This window comes from Callithrix jacchus, chromosome 7 (genome assembly GCF_049354715.1).
Source record: "Callithrix jacchus isolate 240 chromosome 7, calJac240_pri, whole genome shotgun sequence".
Taxonomy (NCBI): domain Eukaryota; kingdom Metazoa; phylum Chordata; class Mammalia; order Primates; family Cebidae; genus Callithrix; species Callithrix jacchus.
The window spans coordinates 103,976,428-103,998,156 of NC_133508.1; the positions used below are offsets into that span (position 1 = coordinate 103,976,428).

Consider the following 21,729-nt stretch of genomic DNA (forward strand, 5'->3'; position numbering starts at 1 on the left):
TTGTTTCAGATTATTGGTTGAACCTTTAATATTCTCTTTCCTGTCATTTGGCAAGGTGTCTGCCCAGGGTATTCAGTCCACGCCTCTGAACCTGGCAGTGAATTGGCGATGTGAGCTTGCAAGCACTGACCTGCGCATAGATTACAAATACAACACAGATGCAATGTCGACCGCTGTGGCCCTCAACAATGTGCAGTTCCTGGTCCCCATCGACGGAGGTGTAACCAAGCTCCAGGCAGTGCTCCCACCAGCAGTCTGGTATGAAGCCTTCTATTCTCTCAACTGGGGGGGCTCCTCTGGGTCGACGGATCATGTTTCTTAGCTCTTGTGTTTCCTGTAGGAGGGGTGACAGCAGTCCTGTGTATTGGAGTTCAGGGCAGAAAGTAGAAACCGCTGGTATCTATTTGAAGCAAAAACTAATTCAACAGGGACTTCAATGCTTACATAATGGTGGAAGTGCGAAAGGAATAGGCTGGATCTCTAAACATACCTTCCAGACCTCTGCCAAACTGGCCTGCCACAATCCGGGGACAGAGAGAAATTAGAAGGCTTCCTTTAGAACCACTGAATTCAAGAAGCCAGAGCTGTAACTCTGATCCTAGGACCAGCAAGAACCTATTGGCACCTCCTTAAGTGCTTCTCGGCACCCCCAAACCAGAGGCTAGAGTGGAATCTAGGACCTAATTTGTACCTAGGACCCTAACTGCAAAGGCCTCTGAGAAATGTAGTGTTTCATTTTCTAGCCTCTGAACCATAAAAGCACACTAGAGAAGGCAAGGTTCTAGAAACTGAACAGATTCATTGTGCCTATATCATCTGTTATAAAGGACTTGTTCTAGAAAGAGCATTTCATTTTTTCCATATGACTGTCAGAAGCAAAAAGTAGAATTCGTTTTAAAGATGAATGTCAGCTAGATCATGACCCCAATTTTAATTACCTTAATTAGTTGATTAACTAATACTCTCATTTATCTTCCCATGGATCTGTTTTAGCAGATTATATGAAAAAACTCATTTAACTCTACTTTGTCCTCTAAATATATGTCTCATGGTGTTCTAGCTATTTACAGTAAGGTCAGGGAAAAGAGAGATTTATGTATGTCTGGGAGGGGAGAGAGAGAGAGAGAGAGAGAGAATTTTTAAATTGTAGTTAAACTTTTCAAGATCTAGTTTTTAAAATTAATACTATCCAGAAAAAAAACATGGCATCGGTAAACAAAAACCCTTGCATATGCAAAAACTTTTTACCTAATTTATTTTTAGGAATGCTGAACAACAAAGAATATTGTGGAAGATTCCTGATATCTCTCAGAAGTCAGAAAATGGAGGTAATGAAATCACAAGCTTATTTTATTTAACATGTAAAACTAAAATAGCTTTTAGGTATTTGCCAACTATTACCCAAAACATGTAGCAATAAAAACAAACAGAATATTTCACTCCATTTTTGCATTTTCTTATTTCGATTAATAAAAGCAAAAAATTCTTCAGTGAATTCTCTTTTTCGTTTTCTATAGACTCCATATCAAACAAACTATTGTTCAGGCCTCTTAAGGAGTCATGTTTCCATCTTGTGTCAGATTCCACACTCCCGGATTAGATATTTTTCACTCTCCTCAGATATTAATTATAGGTTGGAAATTACAAGGGCCCCAAGTAGCACATCTTCAAATTTTGAGGTACCATCTAAAGGAAGTAGACTGTTACCAGTGTGCAAATCGAATTGCTCATAATATTCAGTGATAAATTTCATTTAATCACCGTTTTGTCAATAAAGTCTGATTTTGTAGTTCTTTTGAATGCAATGTCCAAAATTACATCCAGAATATTATGTTGACTGTTACCTTGTAATACTTTTTTTTTAGGGGTGGGTTCTTTGTTGGCAAGATTTCAGTTATCAGAAGGCCCAAGCAAACCTTCTCCGTTAGTTGTGCAGTTCACAAGTGAAGGAAGCACCCTTTCTGGCTGTGACATTGAACTTGTTGGAGCAGGGTATCGATTTTCACTCATCAAGAAAAGATTTGCTGCAGGTAAATGAGGATCTTGATTTTTTTCATTTGCAAAAATAATGCTGCCTTGACTACTCTTCCTTAAGAGGAATAGGTTGTGATTTTCTCATCTTTTTCCTCCACCTCTTTCCCACTTTCAACTCCCATCCCAATTAGAAAACAAACCAATTACTGAATGAAATAATAGAAATAGGACAACGAACTAGAAATCCGAAGTCAGGAGGCTCTGACTACTCATCCTAATGCTGTTTCTTACGTGGGGCTAGCCAGTTGTTCCCATTATATAGATGTGTATATTTAGGTTAGTGGAGAAAATCCTACCTTTATTATGTTGACAAATGAGATAAATATTGTTTGCCTTTTTTTTTTCTTTGGAGACAGAGTCTTGCTCTGTCGCCCAGGCTGGAGTGCAGTGGTGCAATCTCGGCTCACTGCAATCTCCCCATCCCGGGTTCAAGCAATTCTCCTGCCTCAGCCTCCCGAGTAGCTGGGACTACTGGTGCATGCCACCATGCTGGCTAATTTTTTGTATTTTAGTAGAGACAGGGTTTCACCATGTTGCCAGGCTGGTCTCCAACTCCTGAGCTCAGGCAATCTGCCCACCTTGGCCTCCCAAAGTGCTAGGATTGCAGGTGTGAGCCATCGTGCCCAGCCTTGCCTTTTAATTTATTTCCCACCTGAAAACTTTTTGTTCTCTAATAAAGCTTCATAGAGTTTAGACTTGTCAGGTTTAGCTGAGATATGGGAGAATCTATTTTTTCACTTTGAGTTATTACAAACTCAAAAGAATCTAGGTCACAGATCAAAACTTGTCACCCAAAAGCTGAATATGGCCATGAGACAGGTTTTATTTAGCACAAAATATGGAGTTTTGTTTTGTTTTTTAATTGGGGGAGAGGAACTCTCCAATATTAGAGTGATTATACTTTTCAGTGATTTGCTGGAATAAATACTGTTTTTTTAATGTTTATTGTACTGGTGTGATTATTGATTATACCCCTTTCACTCTAAAAAATGATCCAAGTTGGAAAATAAGTTATATGAGCACCCTTTCTAAAATAAGTTGGATTCTCACATCCAGAAATAAATCTCCCAATCTATTCTGGGCAAAACCCAAACCTCTGCAAACTGTTGACCTATAGAAATCTGAAAAGGCAACTAGTTGATCTGAAAAACTGAAAATTGATTTGAAACCTTTCTGTATCTTTTATTCGTATTGTACCTCTAATATATGCAGATTCCACTCCTAGGGGCAGGGAAGGAGGAATAGAAATGTTACCCATATAATAATTACATTATTGAACTAACAGGTAACCTGTCAACATGTTGTTTTGTTTTGCAGGAAAATACTTGGCAGATAACTAATAAAATCTCATGAAAGGATTTGGAAGATTCATATAATGGAGAACTGATATATGAGAAACAGGTTTTAATTTGGGTTTAATGAAAACAAACCAATATCTGCACTTGGGATGTAGCAGGTGGAAAGTCAATGACTTTCAGCTGTGATTTCCCTCACACAATACCCTGATGACCAGTCCTACAGTATTTACTTCTAGGTGTAATATTGTTAATGGTTTTAAAATGTAATTATTGTATTTGTAAATTGTACTCTCATTCCAGTAAGGCAGTTAGACACTTGAGTTTTAGCATTTTACCATTCCTGAAATGGATGTAATTTAAACTGTGGTATGTAAATTTAATAGTAGTATTGTTGAATGGCACAATGCTTACAGAGGTAGATTGCATTTTGTCAATATATAAAATTTAAATATAATATTGATAGCTGTCATAAAGGGGGTGCCACATATTAAAGAAACTTAAGTGGAACCAGAACAAAAAGAAACAAACTTACTTTTCTTCAATCCTTACTATGTTTTACTCTAGTGCTAAATATAAATTCTATCTTCAAATGTTTAGTGGGTTAAATTGAGAAACTATTTCAGAAAAAAAATTCTAAGGTTACAGCATATTCAAAAAAAAAAGCATTAGTTACCACTTTTTAAAGAGCTTTTTTTTCAAACTGCAAATTTCATAAAAATGCAAACTGTGTAAACAGGGCCTCTTATTTTTATAACTTGTGTAAAAAGGGAAAGCAATTCATATTTAAAGTTTAAGTATATTAAATTATAATCAAGAGTAAAGAAGATGTTGAAGTCTTAACTACTTGCCCCTCTCTACAGTTTAGCAAATGTGGAGATTGCTGAATAATCAGACGAAAACCAAAATTGTGGTTTTAAGATTTCAAGATTTTCCATAGTTGAACTGGTTAACAACTTTTGCTCAATTACTTTGAATAGATGGTCTAACTCACCCAGTATGGAGGAATGATGTCTTGCATCTTCCTCTTTACCCAAAGGAATCAAAACAGTCAGACTGAGAATTAAAAAAAAAAAAATCCCCTCTTTAAATCCAGAAGGAGAGTTTTATTCATTGTTTATGTCGTTTGAGAATGGAAAAATAAACTTTATAAATGAAATTCTATTCACATTACTGTGTAATAAATTTCCTTTTGGATGATTAGGATTCATTGTATAAAACTAAATCTTTGCCGTTCTCAGAGAATCAAGAGGAGAGTTATCCAAAATGTATGTCATTTCATGGTTGCCAGGTATAATAAAAACTGCAATTATTCAATCTGGTCCCACGATACGAACATTTAGAAAGACAAACTTCTTCAGGAATCTCAGTTGCAAAACCTTCCCTCATTAAGCTCTGAAAATGATAGTCTTCCTTTAAGTCATAGGACTTATTTAAACATAAACCAATTTCTATTATAGGTTATGCTGTTAAATAACTATAATTATTATTATTTTTATAATTAGTTGTTAAATTTCATTTTATATCCACTCAAGTTTAACAAAGAATCTTTAGCCCCTTGAAATTTTAGAATCAAATTAAATTTTTAAAGTCTTACTTCTAAAATGAGATTGTGACTGGCAGTTGTTTATAGTGAAACTTTTTAAATTAATCTTTGTACTCCTCTATGAGCGCTTGCTACCAAGAGAATGTTCAAAATGATTTGTTTTACCTTGGAAACATTCTTACTATTCAACAAACTCTCCGTTGGCTCCCTGAAGCAGTCTGGTGTTGAAGCTTCTTTGAACAAACTAATTAATATACTCCTTTTATGTAAAGGTATCCAATTTGATTTTGAAACCAAAATAGAAAATGCAAGATTTTAAATTCCATGAAACATGGAATTTATGAGGCTAAAACCAATGGAGAGTAAGCAGCAGAAAATTGAGAATTATCCAGTATATGAATATAACAATGTGTTTTTAAGTAATCAATTCATTTTAAAAATTGAATATTAATACAAAGCATATTAAAAATGTGTACATATTACTGGTTCTCATGTCTTTGTATTTGTATTTTATTTTGTTTTATTTTATATAGATCTAGAATGAATTAGTAATTAAACACAGGCTTTTTTCCCCAAAAAAATAATTTTATTGATTTTTTAAAATATAATTAAAAACATAGATTACAGTAATCTCTAACATTATTCAGACGTTTCTAGGGACTAAAGTAGAAACTATGAAGAAATCCTATGATCCCTTAATTGGTGTTTATGAAACAGAATGGGAGTCAGCAATTTCAAAATGATTAAACTTTGAATAACCAGAATCTCAATAGAAAATGTATCCCTTCACCTTTCAGAAAAGAGATCAAATAATAAGCTGGAATCAGGGATTTCCATTTTGACATTTTGTTTTGTTTTGTTAATTTGGTAGGTTCTAATCTCCTGTTAATCTATATCCACAGTACTGTAGAATAAGCATTCGTATCCTGAAAAATGATCCTACGCAATGGAAGAGTCTGTTATTAAAGACATATTAAGTCAGATTCATTTATTCATTTTATTCCCAAGTCAGTATAAAATAAACTACTATGTATTAAAACGACTTTCAGTACTAAGGGTTAAAACAAAAAGAAATGGTTCTAGTTAACCAGAACGCCATTTCCTGAATGTTATAATCTTTAAAAGGTTCTGGTTTAGCAAGATAAAAAGTATGAATGATGCTACTTTATTTTGGCAACATGGAAAGTATGTTTTTCTTTTCCAATAAAATCCATATTTTCATGAAATTTTTAAAAATAAATTTTTATTAATAATTATTCTGAATTTTATCATAATTGAAATTTGTAATTACTAAGAATTAAATTTTTAATCATTTTTAAATCTGTATTCTTCTCTACACCCACAGCCAAAATGAAAATTCACTGCATGGTATTTGGGAATATATTTCACCTGTAGAAGAAAAAATGTCCACAATTCAAAGGGTTTTGAGTTAATAGGAATCCCTCAGTCAAACTAGATCATTTTTTTGTTTTATATATTCTTAATCAGCAAAGTGTTGGAGCCATAATCACACATATTTCCATTTCTAAAGCTTGCTTTAGAAAAGCAGATAACTATAATACATTGGCTGTACCACTAACTCCGGCTGTATGATATTGGACAAGTCACTGCCCTTTTCAGTTTCTCATCTTTACCTGAGGAGTTGGGATTGCCAGTGGTTTTCAAACTTTTCTTAACAGCAGGACTTTTTTTCTAATAAAATTGTACATGGAATCCTGGTAGTCAAAACAGCTCAAAGCAAAGCAGGAGTTTCTCCAACAGTTTAAATCTGGGTTCCTGAGAGCATGGTTTAAACACCATAACAACACACAATGATCTATCAAGTGTCTTCCAATTCTGAAGTTCCACAATTCTAATTTACACAGAGAAACCACATTTTGAGCCTTTATAAGCAAACTTGTAAACTGATATACAATAAAAATTGACAGAGAGCTTACTGTGTACCAGTCACTACAGATATTAGCTCATTTAATCCTCTTATCAATCAAAAAATTGTAAGTACTCTTTTTAATTCTTGTTTTACAAGTGATGACAATTGAGGGTTAAACAGAATAATTAATTTCCCCAAAATGACACTGCAGCTGGAAGTAACCCAGTTATTCTCACTGCAAAGGAAATGCCTTATTTGCTTTGTCTATCCTAAACAAACAAAAAAAATCTGTCTTATGTCACTATACATACTCCATTTGAATGCCAAGAGAGAAGGCACCATGAAAAAACATTACCAAAATAAGGATAATTCCAATAACTAAGTTGTCAAAAAAGAATCAATGCTTCTCAAAGTATGATTTGTACCATCATTTATTAATGATTTTGGTTTGGTCACCACTATATCCTTAGAGCCTAGAATATTTTAGGCATTTATCATCATGTGGGGTTAAGTTATACACAGTAAGCATCGATACATTTGTATTGAAGGCATAAACTTCTAGGGATGGGACTTGGGATTATACATTTTGATAAGTGCCCCAAATTTGAGAATCACTGTAGATCTCTAAGGTCCTTCTTAGTTCTGACATTATATCAGATTTTAAGCATTAAATTCTAAGATGAAAACCATTTTTCTAGTCAGTTGTTCATTTAGTCCACTTAATTTCCTCTAATCTTTCCCTAGGAAAATCCCTATCTTTTTCTTAAAGTTATTCTGTTAAACTATCTCAGTCTCAAAGTAGCTTGAAATGCATTTTCTCATTTTCATATTTCTGTCCTTTGCTTCAGTGTCTTAAAAGACTTGAAGTAGTAGGGAGGTTGCAAGCTGTTATTTATTCAAATTCAAAGTCTTAATAAATGTTTCCTTCTTTGCAAGGGACATTCAGATCTCTAACTTGTGAGTTGAATCTGTTTATTTTATAAGCTTTGACTTTACAAACATGTAGTAGCCTCATTCTAAAAGAGTTACATCAATATTTTTTCTCAAAATAACCACAGGCTACAAAATAAATTGAATGATACAGCAAAATATGCAGATACTTACTAAACAGATGAGAGAGAGAGAGAGAGAGTGTGTGTGTGTGTGTGTGTGTGTGTGTGTGTGTGTGTCAGCTTTTCCTTTTCCAAAAGATTATACATTTGAGCAAAATCCCATTTAGTCTAAATGTACTCATTTTGCCACATGGTCTTCTGATCAGCAATTTTTTTTGATGGAAGCATGATAATTATACTTAATAATACCAAAACAAGAGTGGTCTCTAAATGTAGCTTTGAAAGTTAATATAAGTAAATATGATCTGTCCATGCAATGAGTCTAATTAAATTGTTGATATGAATAAACAAATCAATCCAAGTTACATTGATTAAAGGGACTGTTCTGATGACCCACCTCCCTACCTTTTATTGTGTGCACTTTCCTCTTAAGGCTTTATTTTATTTTCCCTGCTCCTTTAGGCTTTTTTTTCCACATGGCAAACAGTATCTAAATGCCATTCTCTCACTTGCGAATTCAATAGAATTAAACATGGCTACCATTACCTTACTTTTTGTCAGTGGAGTGTATGGAAGGAAGATGAGATAGGAGTACATTACTTAAGTCTCTAAATATTAAAAACAAACAGCAACAAAACACTTGCCTTTCTCTTGTGTTACTGCTTCAATGTTCTGTCAACATCCATCAAGCTGGAGTTGCATTGTTGTCATTTAATTAAGATCTAAATATCTGTTGTGACGGCATGTCAAATGTAGAGTCTGTTGAGTTGACCGTGGCAAACCTCTTGATTGGCCCTCACGTTTAATATCTGATTTCTATCCTAAGTGGGTATGTCTATGAGGAAAAGACACCCATTTGTTGACATTGACCACAGATATAATAATTTATTCTCTAGGTTTAACTTCTAAAATTATTTGTCCTCTGATTTTTGCCTCCTTCCATCCTTAGAGTAATAACTTGCCTGTCTTAAATACATCTTTATCCTTGTAAAAAAAAGTTTTCATGAAAAGTATATTTTTAAATGTCCCATAATGTTTTAAAGAAAAGAAGTAAAGTGTATTTGGGCTATATTCACCAATATTCTGGTATTTTACAAATCATGTTCTGGCAGATGTTCACTGTGGTCTGAGAAAAAATGGTCCTGTGCTATAATTCTCTCTACTTGGACATTAACAATAAATGTTAGTGTTTTAATGACACTTAAGAAAGTTATTGAATCAGGTAAAAACTTTTTTTTTCTAAACACACCTGGAAAAAACCTTTGGAAAAGTTTTCTTTTAACACTAGTTTATATATCCTTCAATAGTTGCAAATAAAATAACGAGGAATGCTTGAAAAAATGCTTCTGGAATTTTGTTTTAATTTTAAGGGAATTCCTGCTATTTCAAATGAATTGTTACCTATTTTAAATTTCATTAGTATCTTTTAGTGAATTTAACTTAATCCTCTAAAATATTCAAAACAAGACAATAAAATTATTTTAATTGTTTTAGTATTATTTTTAAGGCTTGCACCTATGACCAGAATATCGGACCCCTATCTATTGAAGAGGTTTCCAATTCTTTGCAGTGTGGAATTAATGCTAGTGAATCATCTCCAGTAATGTTTTACTAAACAGCTTTAGCAAACTGAATCATGATAGATCAATGTTGACAGCATTTTTACATAAACTTGTCAGAAATTATATTAAAAACATTTTGGTGAAAGCTAAGAGCAGTGCAATCTTTAGCACAGATTTTGCAAGATTCTATACTCTTTTAATAAGCATTTCACTGTTTTATTTTGTTTTGCTTTGCTTTGCTTTACTTTGCCAATCAGTTGCTTTTATACCAAATCAACAATATTTCTTTAAAAACTTCCTGGGTAAATTGTTATCATATAGAAAAAAATCAAACTGAATCTCTTTATATTTATCTAAAGAATAGTTCAGTTTTTAATCCATCCAGAGTTTATGAATCAGCCTGATAGCTCATAAGCCACTTATAATTTATAAATTTTAAATGTTTCATTTAATGAGTATATCATGCAAATGTTAATTTCATCTCACTCATTCAGTTTTATATTATTTTGATGACTTTTTTTCTGGCAAAGTAAATGCTTGATGTTATTCATACACCATCACTTTAAGGTTTTTTAAATAATCCAACGAGTAACTATGACAAGGACTACTGTCCCAAGATCCAAAGTTAGACTTTTTTTCTTTAAGTTGCTAGAATGATAATTCATATAGCTGTGTTGATTTGTCAGGTCAGAATTTAGTTCTTGCTTTGTTAAATGAACATACATGAAAGAGATTGACTCCTATCTAATTCATATTCTCTCTGTCTTTCTCTCTCTCTCTCTCTCTCTCTCTCTCTCTCTCTCTCTCTGTCTCCCCTCTTTGTCTAAGGGAATTGGAAAATTGCTGCTGAACAATTTTTCTTGAAAAAGCCAAGTGTTGATATGATGATACGTTAATCTTATCTATGAACAGAGCTTCACTGCAGGCCATGCAGTAATGTATAAAGCTGGCTTTTTAAGCCATTTCAAAACTATTGTTTTCAATTAAAGAGAATTCTTGTTTGTTTTTCACTTGTATAGTCAAAGATCATATGAATTAAATGCTCAGATATTAATTTTCATTCCTACTAGTGGCAATGTAAGGCATTGACTTTTTTTTTAACTTGAACGATAAGAGAAACTAGAAATCTCAGAGATTTTGCTGTGTTTCTACAGATAATGAAATTCTGTTAATTAAGGAAAATACTGTGTGTAGTTTGATTTGGTGGCAGCCTTTATTTAGAGTTCTCTTTGATCTATCATTAGAATCTCAATGATCTAGATTGATCTATTAGCAAAAATAGACTAAATTTCTTTATAATCTTGTAATGACTACATAATTTCACAAAATTCTTTGGACATAAAATATTTATGAAAGGAATTGTGAATGAAAATACTCAAGATACTTTTAAAATTTAGTGAAAATGTTGATTCCCGGCCTTTTTCCTACACGTATATTTCAAAAGAGTACACTGTATTCTGATAGCCATCAGTGCTTAGTCTGTGATGGAATCCTTACTGCTTCTATGCTGTGCTCAAGAGAAACCCAGCAGTGGAAGCAAAGGCTTGCACTTTCCCAGAATTGCAGCAAAGCTCTCTGCTGAACAATGCTGACAGGAAAGTGTGAATTAACTTGTTGAAGATAATCATGAGACCATCTTAACATTACTTGTCTTATAAGTTAGAAATCGTATGGATATCACCTTTTGTAAATAATAATTTTTATAAATGTTTTTGCGCATAATTTTCCCAATCACCTATTTCACAAAATCCTGAATATGCAATTATTTATTATGACACATTACTGCAACGAGGGCTCCCATTCCAGAACAAAGTTTAATTCTACATGTACGTTGTTACTGAAATGTGATTTCTTTTTCTGGAAAACGAAAAATATAAAAATAAATGAATTGTGAATCTCTTTTACTGTCAGTCTCTTAAACTTTATCTGCATTTCTGGAAAACTTCATTCCATGTCTAGGGTAGGGATGATGGGCGGAAGGTCTGGCAAAGGTCAAAAGTTAGAGTCAGACAAATCTCAGCTCTGTGATTTAACTATCGACCTGAGCGTGTTACTCAATGATTCTCCATTTCCTTTTCTTAAAAAAAAAAAAAAAAAAAAATAGAGTAATGTCCCCTATGTCATAGTCACTGAACAGATTCAATGAGATAATGTTTATCAATCACCTAGCAGTTCCTACCTAGTTCATGGTAGACATTCAATCAACAATCCTTTCTTGTTCTTACCTTTCTGTGAGTAGGGATTGTGGGCTAGAAAACTGTATTGCTCTTCTTCCAATACTATCCTAACACTATGCTCTACCGGAATCCCAGTGTGTTACTTTCAGCTAGTGCTAATGACAGCAGGACACTCATCAAGAACCACGACCTCGGCTAAGTGCTTGGAGGCATCTTGTTCGGCTTCCAAGGATTGCCGACTACAGGAGGGTCCCTAGAGTGTTTCTTTTGTTTGCTTTTGGTTTGGGGAGGCCCAATGAGGTTAGGCTGGGGATAGTCGCTAAGGAAGAGGAAAGGCCCATTTATATCGGCTGGTAGGTCCTCAACCCCAAACAGCATCCATTTCAAAGATTCTTAGGCATGAATAGGCTCTGAAAAGTCGTGTTAAGGAAAGTGAAGGAACCCAGCCCCGTTTGTAATATATTGATTGGAGTTAAGACCATGAGTTTCAGGGGCCCTGGCCATATATATTTTTTAACATTTTAGAATCTCAATTTTCCAAATCATTTAAAAAGAGAACATTCCTTTCTCGACAGAGTTGTTGGGACTACTGAATCCCAATGTTTGTCAGTATTTGGGGTATCTGGCCAATGTAAGCGTTCAATTACCTCCATTACCCACAGTCTGTACCTTGGAGGGGGAACCTGGAAAGCAGCGTTAGGGGTCGGGGAAAGGGCAGGCGCTGCTTTACTTTGCCTTTGCGCCTCGAATTAACCGCAGCATTTCCCGCTCCTGCCCCTAACGTCTGCAGGGAAAGGAACTTGACGAGGCGCCCTCGTGGTGCAAATGCCTTTAGTCCCAAATGTCCTCCTCGCTACAGAATGAACCAGTTCCCCTCCAGCTCGCCGCCACCCCAGGACGCAGGCGCGGCTCAGGGCGACCCCCTCTGGGCAGTGAAGATGAGATACTCTACATCCTTAGAGCAGCTCAGAGGGCCACTCAGAGGCCAAGTCCGGCCGGGGCGGGCCCAGGGCGCTGTTTGAGGTCACCCTGGAGACTGGCCGCAGAGTTCAGGGGGAGTGTGCTGGCGGCCGCAGGCTGAGTCAAGCCTGGGAAGCGGAGCCCCGCCGCGCGCAGCGTCCGCAGTGAACTAACCCGAGGTCTGGGAGGCTCCCGGCGAACCATCCCTGCGGCAGGTAAGGTCGCCCTCTCGGCAGCGCGTCTGGACCCCGACGGGAGGACAGGGGGCAAGGGAGTGGCCCTTTGTTGAGAAATGGCAAGACTTGGTCCCGATCTCTCCGCCACTTTATTCCTCCTCTTCCCAACAAATAAGAAAAAATGGCCCCAAATTTGGGATCTGAAAGTAGGTCCCAGCTGTTCGCCCCCTGCCCCATTGCATGGCTGGGCTTCAAGAGTGATGGCCAACGCAGAGCCGGCCAGCAGGGTCATCCCCCAGCCCTGGGCAGTCTTCCTGTGGCGGGTCGCACCCATGAGGACCTCCTGGTCCCAACCCTGACCTTTCTTGGGGAGGGAGTGGCCTGCAGGGCAGCTTTGGAAACAGCTGAGGCTGAGATGGATCTATGGGGCTTTGCAGCGAATCCTGAATGATCAGTCAGGCTGTGTGTCTTTCCACACTCATAGACACACTCACTCTCAGACACACAAACGCACACTCATACACACGGGCACCTGCACACAGAGATGCTCACTCACAGGTACACACTCAAGGATGCTCGCACTGACGTGCACACTCACTCCACGCTGCCCTCCTCACCCACACACAGTATCTCCACTCCCTCACTGATGCCACTGGGTTTTAGGGTATGTTCTTGTCTGCCCTATTCACTCATCCGCCAACTCCTTGAAGGTGATTCTCTTTTATGTTTATGCTTTGGTGTCTAGCACAGTATTTTCTTTTTGGGGCTCTCACATTTACAGATTATGAAATAATTTAAATTAATACCTAAATTTGTAGGTAGGCAGGGGGTTTGAGTTATAATCTAAGTTCTGGGAAGTCCACTGCTACTACCAGCTTTTTGTCAAGTATTAGTAGGAAAGAGGAAATTTTCCAATAAATTATTTATTTAAAAATTAAGTTCTATTTGCTTCTTACAAAGTATGTAACTGTTGCTCAAGAAAAAAAACAAAAAATCTTTTGGAAAGACGGTTAATTTTAATATTTGTTTATTTTTTTCTAGCCCACTACCCCTAATTTTAATTTTTAAAGTCATGGCAGGTCAGGGACAGTGGTCTATGCCTTTATTCCACCATTTTGGGAGGAGGCCAAGGCAGGAGGATCACTTAAGGCCAGGAGATTAAGACCAACCTGGGCAACATAGCAAGAGCTTGTCTCTACAAAAATTTTTAAAAATTAGCCAGACATGGTGGTGCAGGCCTGTAGGCCTAGATACTAGAGAGGCTAAGGTGGGTGGACCTCATGAGCCCAGGAGTTTGAAGTTACAGTGAGCTATGATCATGCCATTGCACTCCAGCCTGGGTAACAAGAGCTAGATCCTGTCTCTAAAACAGTAAAACAGGCCAGGCAGAGTGGCTCACGCCTGTAATCTCACCACTTTGGGAAGCTGAAGTAGGATTGCTTGGGCCCAGGAGTTCAAGACCAGCCTGGGCAACACAGACCCTATCTCTACAAAAAATTAAAAATTGGCCCATCATGGTGGCATACACCTGTAGTCCCAGCCACTCAGGGGGCTGAGTTGGAAGGATCACTTGAGCCCAGGTGTTTGGGGCTGTAGTGAGCTGTGATCATGCCACTGCACTCCAACCTGGGTAACAGAAGAAGATCCTGTCTCAAAAATAAAATGTAACACTGACAGCAAATATTAATTAGCAAACTTGTATCACAATTAAATTTGGGGGCAATATAAATATTGGTTTCTTATGTAGCATAGTATCTTTCTTCTATACAAGTGTATCTTTCTTCAATGACCTCCCTCTTCATTAGTTAAGCATTTTTGCTATAGTTTAATATCTGCTTATGTAAAGTAAGTATATTATTGCATAAATAAACATTTTCAGAGTTGTCATAGTTCCAGTTTTACTGATCAGAACTACAGTGAATACTATATATTGCTCTTTTTTTTTTTTTTAATTTTTTATTGGATTATAGGTTTTGGGGTACATGAGCAGAGCATGCAAGACAGTTGCGTAGGTACACACATGGCAGTGTGCTTTGCTTTTCTTCTCCCCTTCACCCACATTTGGCATTTCTCCCCAGGCTATCCCTCCCCACCTCCCTCTCCCACTGGCCCTCCCCTTTCCCCCCAATAGACCCCAGTGTTTAGTACTCCCCTTTCTGTGTCCATGTGTTCTCATTTTTCATCACCCACCTATGAGTGAGAATATGCGGTGTTTCATTTTCTGTTCTTGTGTCAGTATATTGCTCTTGAGGAAACCCCACTTCCCCGTTCAAAAATGGTAGAAAAATAATCTGTGTACTTTGGGATTAGTCTCTGTTATACTAACAAAAATGTTTCTAGGTATTTCTTTTGCATTTTACAAAAGTCTTCTTCCATAGGTTATGATGATGTCAGACAATGCTAAAGACAGAGCAGCTCGCTCATGGAAGAAAAGAGGGAGTGTTTCTTCTTTTAGTAATCATGAATTTCGGCGAAAGGAACTTCATGGGCACATCAAAGAGTGAGTAACTGTCTAAAACTGTAAATTCATTTATTGAATAAATAGGTTCATAACATTAGAGAAAAAACTCTTCCTCAGGGACATAAAAAGAGATAAAGTGGCAAGTACAAGGTTCAGGTCATCTTTAGAGGCCATATTTAAAAAGAAAGAGAAGGGGAGAAAGCTTAAGTGATATGTTAATCCTAGCAGCGTTTTTGCTATTTCAAAGATTAGCCCAAAAAACCTCCTACTCAAAAGAAACGCCATATGGAACGTAAACCAGCCACAGTTATATGTCTTTAAAGTTCTTCTCAATATTTTATAACATAAGTTTTACATTTTTGTAATTAATAAATACATATACAACATACTTAACATTATATGATTTCATCATGTATTTTCAGAGTTTTTTCTATATCCTCTTAAATGCATAATATTTTGTCAATTTATGATTCTGGGTTGCTTAATCATTTTCTAATTATTGCACATTTTAAGTTTGTTTCCATTTTTTTTTCTTTTCACTATATAATATGCCTCTGTTTGGTCATTTCCCAGAAGAATAATTAGTGGGTCAAAGGGTAATAAGTACTTTTTTTTAGCTCTTGCTACATATTGGATCTTTTCTCCTAAAGACATACATCAGTTTTTTAATATTTTCATGGCATTTCCTTTTGACTGCTGTTGGGAAGAAAACAAAGCAAATTATCGATGTAGCAGTCCATTAATAATAGATTTTCATTCTTGGTTTCTATAGCATTGGAGGATGTAGTATAGTGAGTATATATTGGGAGGCAGGAGCTGGGGTCTGCAGAACAGAGACTAGAAGAACTGGAAGAATTAGAATTCTGAAACTAAAATCTTTCTGTTCTCAGAGTGTATTAATGCCTACTTTCAACTCCACTTTCCAGCCCTGGAAGTTTGTGGATTACACATGCAATGTCTTTTACAGGTGGGAAACTGGCTATAAAGGAGTAGCAATCCCAGCACAAGTCAGAAAGAAGTAAAGGTGGGAGAATAATTAACCTTTGTAACTTTTGCTTCTAAGCTCTTCTGGCTGCTATTTCCAATAGTTAAGTGCACGGGTTATTTTTTAAATTATTTAAAACTAATTGTTGACTTAAATTCAACTTACTTTTTCCAAGAAGCTATTTAAGTAACAGTCTGACATAAATTATGTACCCATGATTTTTTTTTTTTTTTTTTTTTGAGACGGAGTTTCGCTCTTGTTACCCAGGCTGGAGTGCAATGGCGCGATCTCGGCTCACCGCAATCTCTGCCTCCTGGATTCAGGCAATTCTCCTGCCTCAGCCTCCCGAGCAGCTGGGATTACAGGCACGCACCACCGTGCCCAGCTAATTTTTTGTAATTTTAGTAGAGACGGGGTTTCACCATGTTGACCAAAATGGTCTCGATCTGTTGACCTCGTGATCCACCCGCCTCGGCCTCCCAAAGTGCTGGGATTACAGGCTTGAGCCACCGCACCCGGCCCCCATGATTTTTTTTTAAGTACTCCCTCCAAAGATATATTGTCATTCCTATTTGCGTGACTTTCACTTACCTTTTCCCCTTCAAAACAAATTCGTCATATAGAATCAGAGCATGGCTATGTTTGAAGAATTAGAGGTCACTCTTTTTAACCATTATTGATGAAGTATAAATACATGTTAAAGGCAACAATAATACAAAATTCATATTTCTCAACACATTAGGACAGATTTTTCACTGACAGCTACATTTAAATAACTATTTTGGTTTTGGACTCTCAAACAAAACATTTAGAATGGATCCTCTAATAGTAATTTTTTTCTTAAATAGCAAATGATCAGCTTCTAAGTACGCTTGCAATGCAGACTATTTAGGAGGCTGCCACCCCCTACAATAACTTGTATTAATACTTGCTTTCCATAGCTTCCTTACTGTCTGGAACTAGACAGTATATGTGATTCTCCTTCATGAATGAGGTTTCAACTAGCAGAAAAATTCTGAAAGCTTAGTGATTATCAAATGCAGGCATTGTTTTGAAATTGCAGTGTTTTATGGAAAAACATATACCTTCCATTTAAAAATCACTTTTAAACCATTTTGAAAATAAAAATTTCTATCATGTAAAACATTCTGAAGTTTATTAAGGACTGAATACATCAGCTCATTTAATCTCCAGCATTAATCCTACTAGGTAGACATCATTTCTACCACTTTACCATGAAATCACTGAAGTTTGCAAGTCAAGTAACTAATGATTAGGATACAGTCCCAAATTCTGAATATGAGATTCAGAGTCCACAGACCCCTGTCTACTTCCATAGCACCATTTTCACCACCATCTTGTGGGCATACTCCCCTCCAGCCATACTCAATTATCCCTCAGCGCTCTATCCAGCCTCCAGCCATTGCCCCATGTAGCTTCCCCATGAGATACCCTGACTCCTTGCTTGGAATGCTCTTCTTCCACTCTTCCACTGGCTTTTTTTTACTTGCTCCATCAGCATTTAGCTCCATCTCCACCTCTTTGGGAAGTGCTCTCTAATTACCCATCTATGACCATCACTACCTCCAGACTGGGTTAAATGATCTTCCTTTCTTCTCCCACTGCTTTCACCTTCTATATGTACCTGTATTTGGTGATTTTCTTGTCTGTCCCCCTTCAATACACTATGAACGTATCTGTCTGTTTAGCAGTAACCACACTTATAAGGAGGACAAGAAAAACAGAGGTAGACTGCCATGAAAAGCTGCTTCTTATATGTGGTATAAGATAAGCCTGGATTCATCCCTAAGTCTTGATCTCCATGTCTGCATTCTTCCACTGTTGTAACTAAGCTTCACAGTGATCCCCAGAAAGAATAAATATCTGAAATGCCTTCTGAATTATAACAAGAAGGTTAAATTTATATTAAATAATATTGTGAATATAAAATATCTTCAAGATTGGGTCTTTATTTAGGGTATCTTTTCACTTTAATGTAATGTTTATGTTTTATTAAAGAAAAACCAGAAACGTCTTAAGCTTATTACAATGTTAGGATCTTATTATCCTAACATTGTAACTGTTAGTGTGTTGGCATTTTTCTTTCAGACCTGGACATACATGTATCAGACCAGACAGTACACTACACAATTATCATCATATTCCATCTGTAATTTTGAATTACTTTTTACCCAAATAATTTATAAGCATAAGGATGATAATACCTAATATTTATACAGCTCTTACCATGAACCTTATTTATGTATCATAGAAGATCCATAATAGGAGTTGGCAAACTATGACTCAAGGGCCAATTCCAATCTGCATTCGTTTTGCTAAATACAGTTTTTACATAGGTAACAAAAAAATCAAAAGGGGAACAGTATTTTTGTACCACGTAAAAATAATAAGAAATTCAAATTTCTCTATGCATAAAGTTTATTAGGACACAGCCATGCCTATTCAATTATGCATTGTCTCTGGCTGCATTTGTACTGTAACAGCAGAGTTGAGAAGTCACAATAGAAACCATAGGGCCCACAAATCCAAAACTATCTGCTATTCGGCCTTTTACAGAAATGTTTGCTGACTCCTGCTCTATAAAGATAGATGTTATTATCTTTCCCATTCAACAAATGAAGAAGCAGAAGCCTAGAGAAATTGAGGCTCCAAAGCTATAGAATTAGCAAGCAGCAAAATGGGCTTTTATTAGTCAAGTATTTTCATTTCTCAAAAATTGGCAATCCGTGTGTGATTTGCATTAATAAAACTATTCTATTCATTCAGCAGAACTTTCTGTTTCCCATCCACAGTAAGAGCAGGTCTTTACAATGAAATCAGGCTTTGGCAGACACTGAACAGTATTTGAACAGATGTGCTTCTCTCATTTTCTTAAACTGGAAACAGAAGCTATGAGGTCAAGTTACTTTCACATGATCACGTGACATGATATCCAGGCTTGTTATCTGTGAACCCAGGAGTTCCACTAGTAGATTAGGGACAAGGTTGGGGGCTAAACATTCTCTCCTTTGCCTCAAACCAAATTACAGTGATGTCATGTTACCAGAACTTCCTGTATAGATCCCACAGCTTCTCGTGTGAACCCACCGATGGCATCTAACAGACTAGTTAGGCTACACTGTATGTATTACTTAGTTAGAAATGCATACTAGTTAGGCTATACTATATGTATTTCTTCATTTATTCTGGATTTCTTGGCTTCTACTATGTGCCAATTACTGTGCCACATATTAGACATATAAAGGTGAATAACTATAGGTTTCTAATTTAGATAAGTTCATTTTTCAGGGAAACTGAGAGCTGCCTGGTAACTTTTTTCACATCGCCTAGTCTTCCCAGTAAAAGTGACCAAAATGAAAACTATTGCATTCATTACTTCATTTCAACAGTGATGAATTTATTCTATCATTCAATCTAAACAACTGTGAGCTGCGTGTGGGCAGTTGAAAATGCTGTTGCCCGAACAATTTCTTCATTTTGATACCTGAAGGAAAAGGCTAGAGAGTAGAAGATCAGAGTTAGGACATAAGTTGTATCACCATCTATGTTAAACTAAAGCCCCCAACAAGGTCTGGCTGAGATAGAACCGCCTCCTAAAAGAGAAAATAGTTTGGGAAAACTGAAATGGCCATGTTTCCAAATGAAACCACAATAACAACTAATAGTGTATTGTACTTTAAGATATTTTACCCTCATTTATTTTTGTAAATGGGGAAATCATAGATTGTGTTGGCAAAAAGCTGGCTCACTATATGGAGGAAAATGAAGCTGGCTTCTTACCTTATACACTTTGCATAGGTCAACTCCAGATGGAAGACCAAATTGTGGAAATCTATTAATACAAAGCTAATAGAAGAAAGCACAGACCCATATCTTCGTGTTCTATGAGTAAGGAAAGACTTCTGAAAGAAGATCCCAAAATGAAAACTTAAACCACAGAGCAAAAAAAAATTTGGATAAATATAACCACAATAAAATCTAGCACTTCTGTTCAACAAAGGATACAACAGACACAGTTAATAGACTGGTCGAAGATATATATATAATCCTGCACATGAACAACTTAGGCTTGGAAAACAATTTTTAAAATAGTCAAGGAAGACAGTAATTTATAGAAACATAGCCCAAATGGCTACGCAGAATATGAAGAGGGTCTGAAACTCACATTCAAGCAGAAAAAAATGTAAATTAAAACAAGATACCATTTTGCACCCATCCAAATGGCAAAACATAAGTAAAGAGAATAATACCAAATGTCAGCAAGGCATGTGAGAGTTACACCTGATATTGCCATTTGGCAAAGAAAGCTAACGGTATTTAGAAAATACAGGGGTATGTCTGCTTCATATGTCTGCTTCATCGGAGTAAGAGCCAAAGCTTACACAATGGCCCACAAAGCCCCACACGATCTAGCTACCTGATATCTTTGCAACTTTATCTTCTTTCACTCCTTTGCCTCTTCCTCCCTCTGCTACTGATCTCTATGCATTTTCTCAAACACACTAGCAGCCTCCGGTCTGAAAGCCTTTGCATGTGCTCTTCTCTCTTCCTGGTTTATCTTTTTTTCCCTCAGCCATCCATGTGGTCCATTTCCTCACCTTTCTTTGTTCATGAAGGCCTCTCTTGACCACGTCATTTGAAATTGCACATCGCATCTTCTCCATCACCCACTTCCAAACTCCCTTAACCTGCTCTATTTTTTCTTTTTTTCCTGAGCCATGTATCACCTTTTATCATAACATATAATTTACTTGTTTCGTATTTTATTGTCTACTCTCTGTCTTTCCTTACTAAAGTATCAGTTCCATGAGAGTAAAGACCATCGTTTTGTTTTTTGCTTTTTTTCAGTATTGTATTCCAAAGTCCTAAAACAGTGCCTTGCATAGAGTAGTCATTCAATAAATATTTTGTGATAGTTGAATGAATAATTGTTGCATTGTATTAATTCCTGAGCAAGCAAGTTTCTTTTGCTCACAAACAAGTTAAGTTCCCAGGTTCCTGTATGTGTTAAGTCCAGGGTGACTAGGGGCTTTTCTCTTACAGGCATAAGATCCATTTACAGCAAACAGAAAAGTGCTTGTTTAGGTTTTTTTTTAATGTTGACTTTCACATCCATGCTGAAACATTCCATTGTGCATCTATTTCTGAAAACCCAAAAGAACAGCTTTATTTGTGTTGGAAATCTGTTGTAATAGGCCACACTCCTCCTTGATGATCTCCGCAGCTTTGTAGAGGCATTCATGGCACCCACACTCCCAGCATCACCTCTCTGATGATTTCCCAGCATGATGCAGCTTTGAACCGATGCATTTCATCCAGGAGCTGCAACAAAAGTTCATCAGTTGTGCTTGACCATCACCTCCCTTGCTCTTGGATGAGCATTTGATCAATAGGCTTCAGACACTAACTCTGGTCTTCTATCTACACACTTAAAATTGTTGCACTTTGTCAATCACCATTTCTGGATTACCGTCAATCACTGCAGAGCTGAGCTTTTCACAGGTTTCATGGTTCATTCTTTGTCCTTCAGAATCACTCCTACTCGAAAAATACGTGTTCCACAAGAATGTGTCATTTGTCATGTTCCTGC

The 21,729-nt window shown here is 36.6% G+C and overlaps 2 protein-coding genes across 48 annotated transcripts in view; both read left to right on the forward strand.

Annotated features, from left to right (window-relative positions):
* SGIP1 (SH3GL interacting endocytic adaptor 1) overlaps window positions 1-6,131 on the forward strand; it is a 214,522-nt gene extending 208,391 nt beyond the window's left edge. For all 47 annotated transcript variants that reach the window (XM_035251786.3, XM_054236389.2, XM_054236390.2 and 44 more), the window contains 4 exons: window positions 56-258; window positions 1,264-1,328; window positions 1,866-2,030; window positions 3,352-6,131. In XM_035251786.3, the coding sequence (XP_035107677.1) occupies window positions 56-258; window positions 1,264-1,328; window positions 1,866-2,030; window positions 3,352-3,374 (456 nt within the window). In that variant the 3' untranslated portion in view covers window positions 3,375-6,131. The remainder of the gene's footprint in view (window positions 1-55; window positions 259-1,263; window positions 1,329-1,865; window positions 2,031-3,351) is intronic.
* Window positions 6,132-12,580: 6,449 nt separating this feature from the next.
* The window catches only part of DYNLT5 (dynein light chain Tctex-type family member 5), a 30,302-nt gene continuing 21,153 nt past the window's right edge, over window positions 12,581-21,729 (forward strand). Inside the window, exons 1-2 of the mRNA XM_002750929.6 lie at window positions 12,581-12,711; window positions 15,051-15,172. Coding sequence (XP_002750975.2) covers window positions 15,054-15,172 — 119 coding nt within the window. The 5' untranslated portion in view covers window positions 12,581-12,711; window positions 15,051-15,053. The remainder of the gene's footprint in view (window positions 12,712-15,050; window positions 15,173-21,729) is intronic.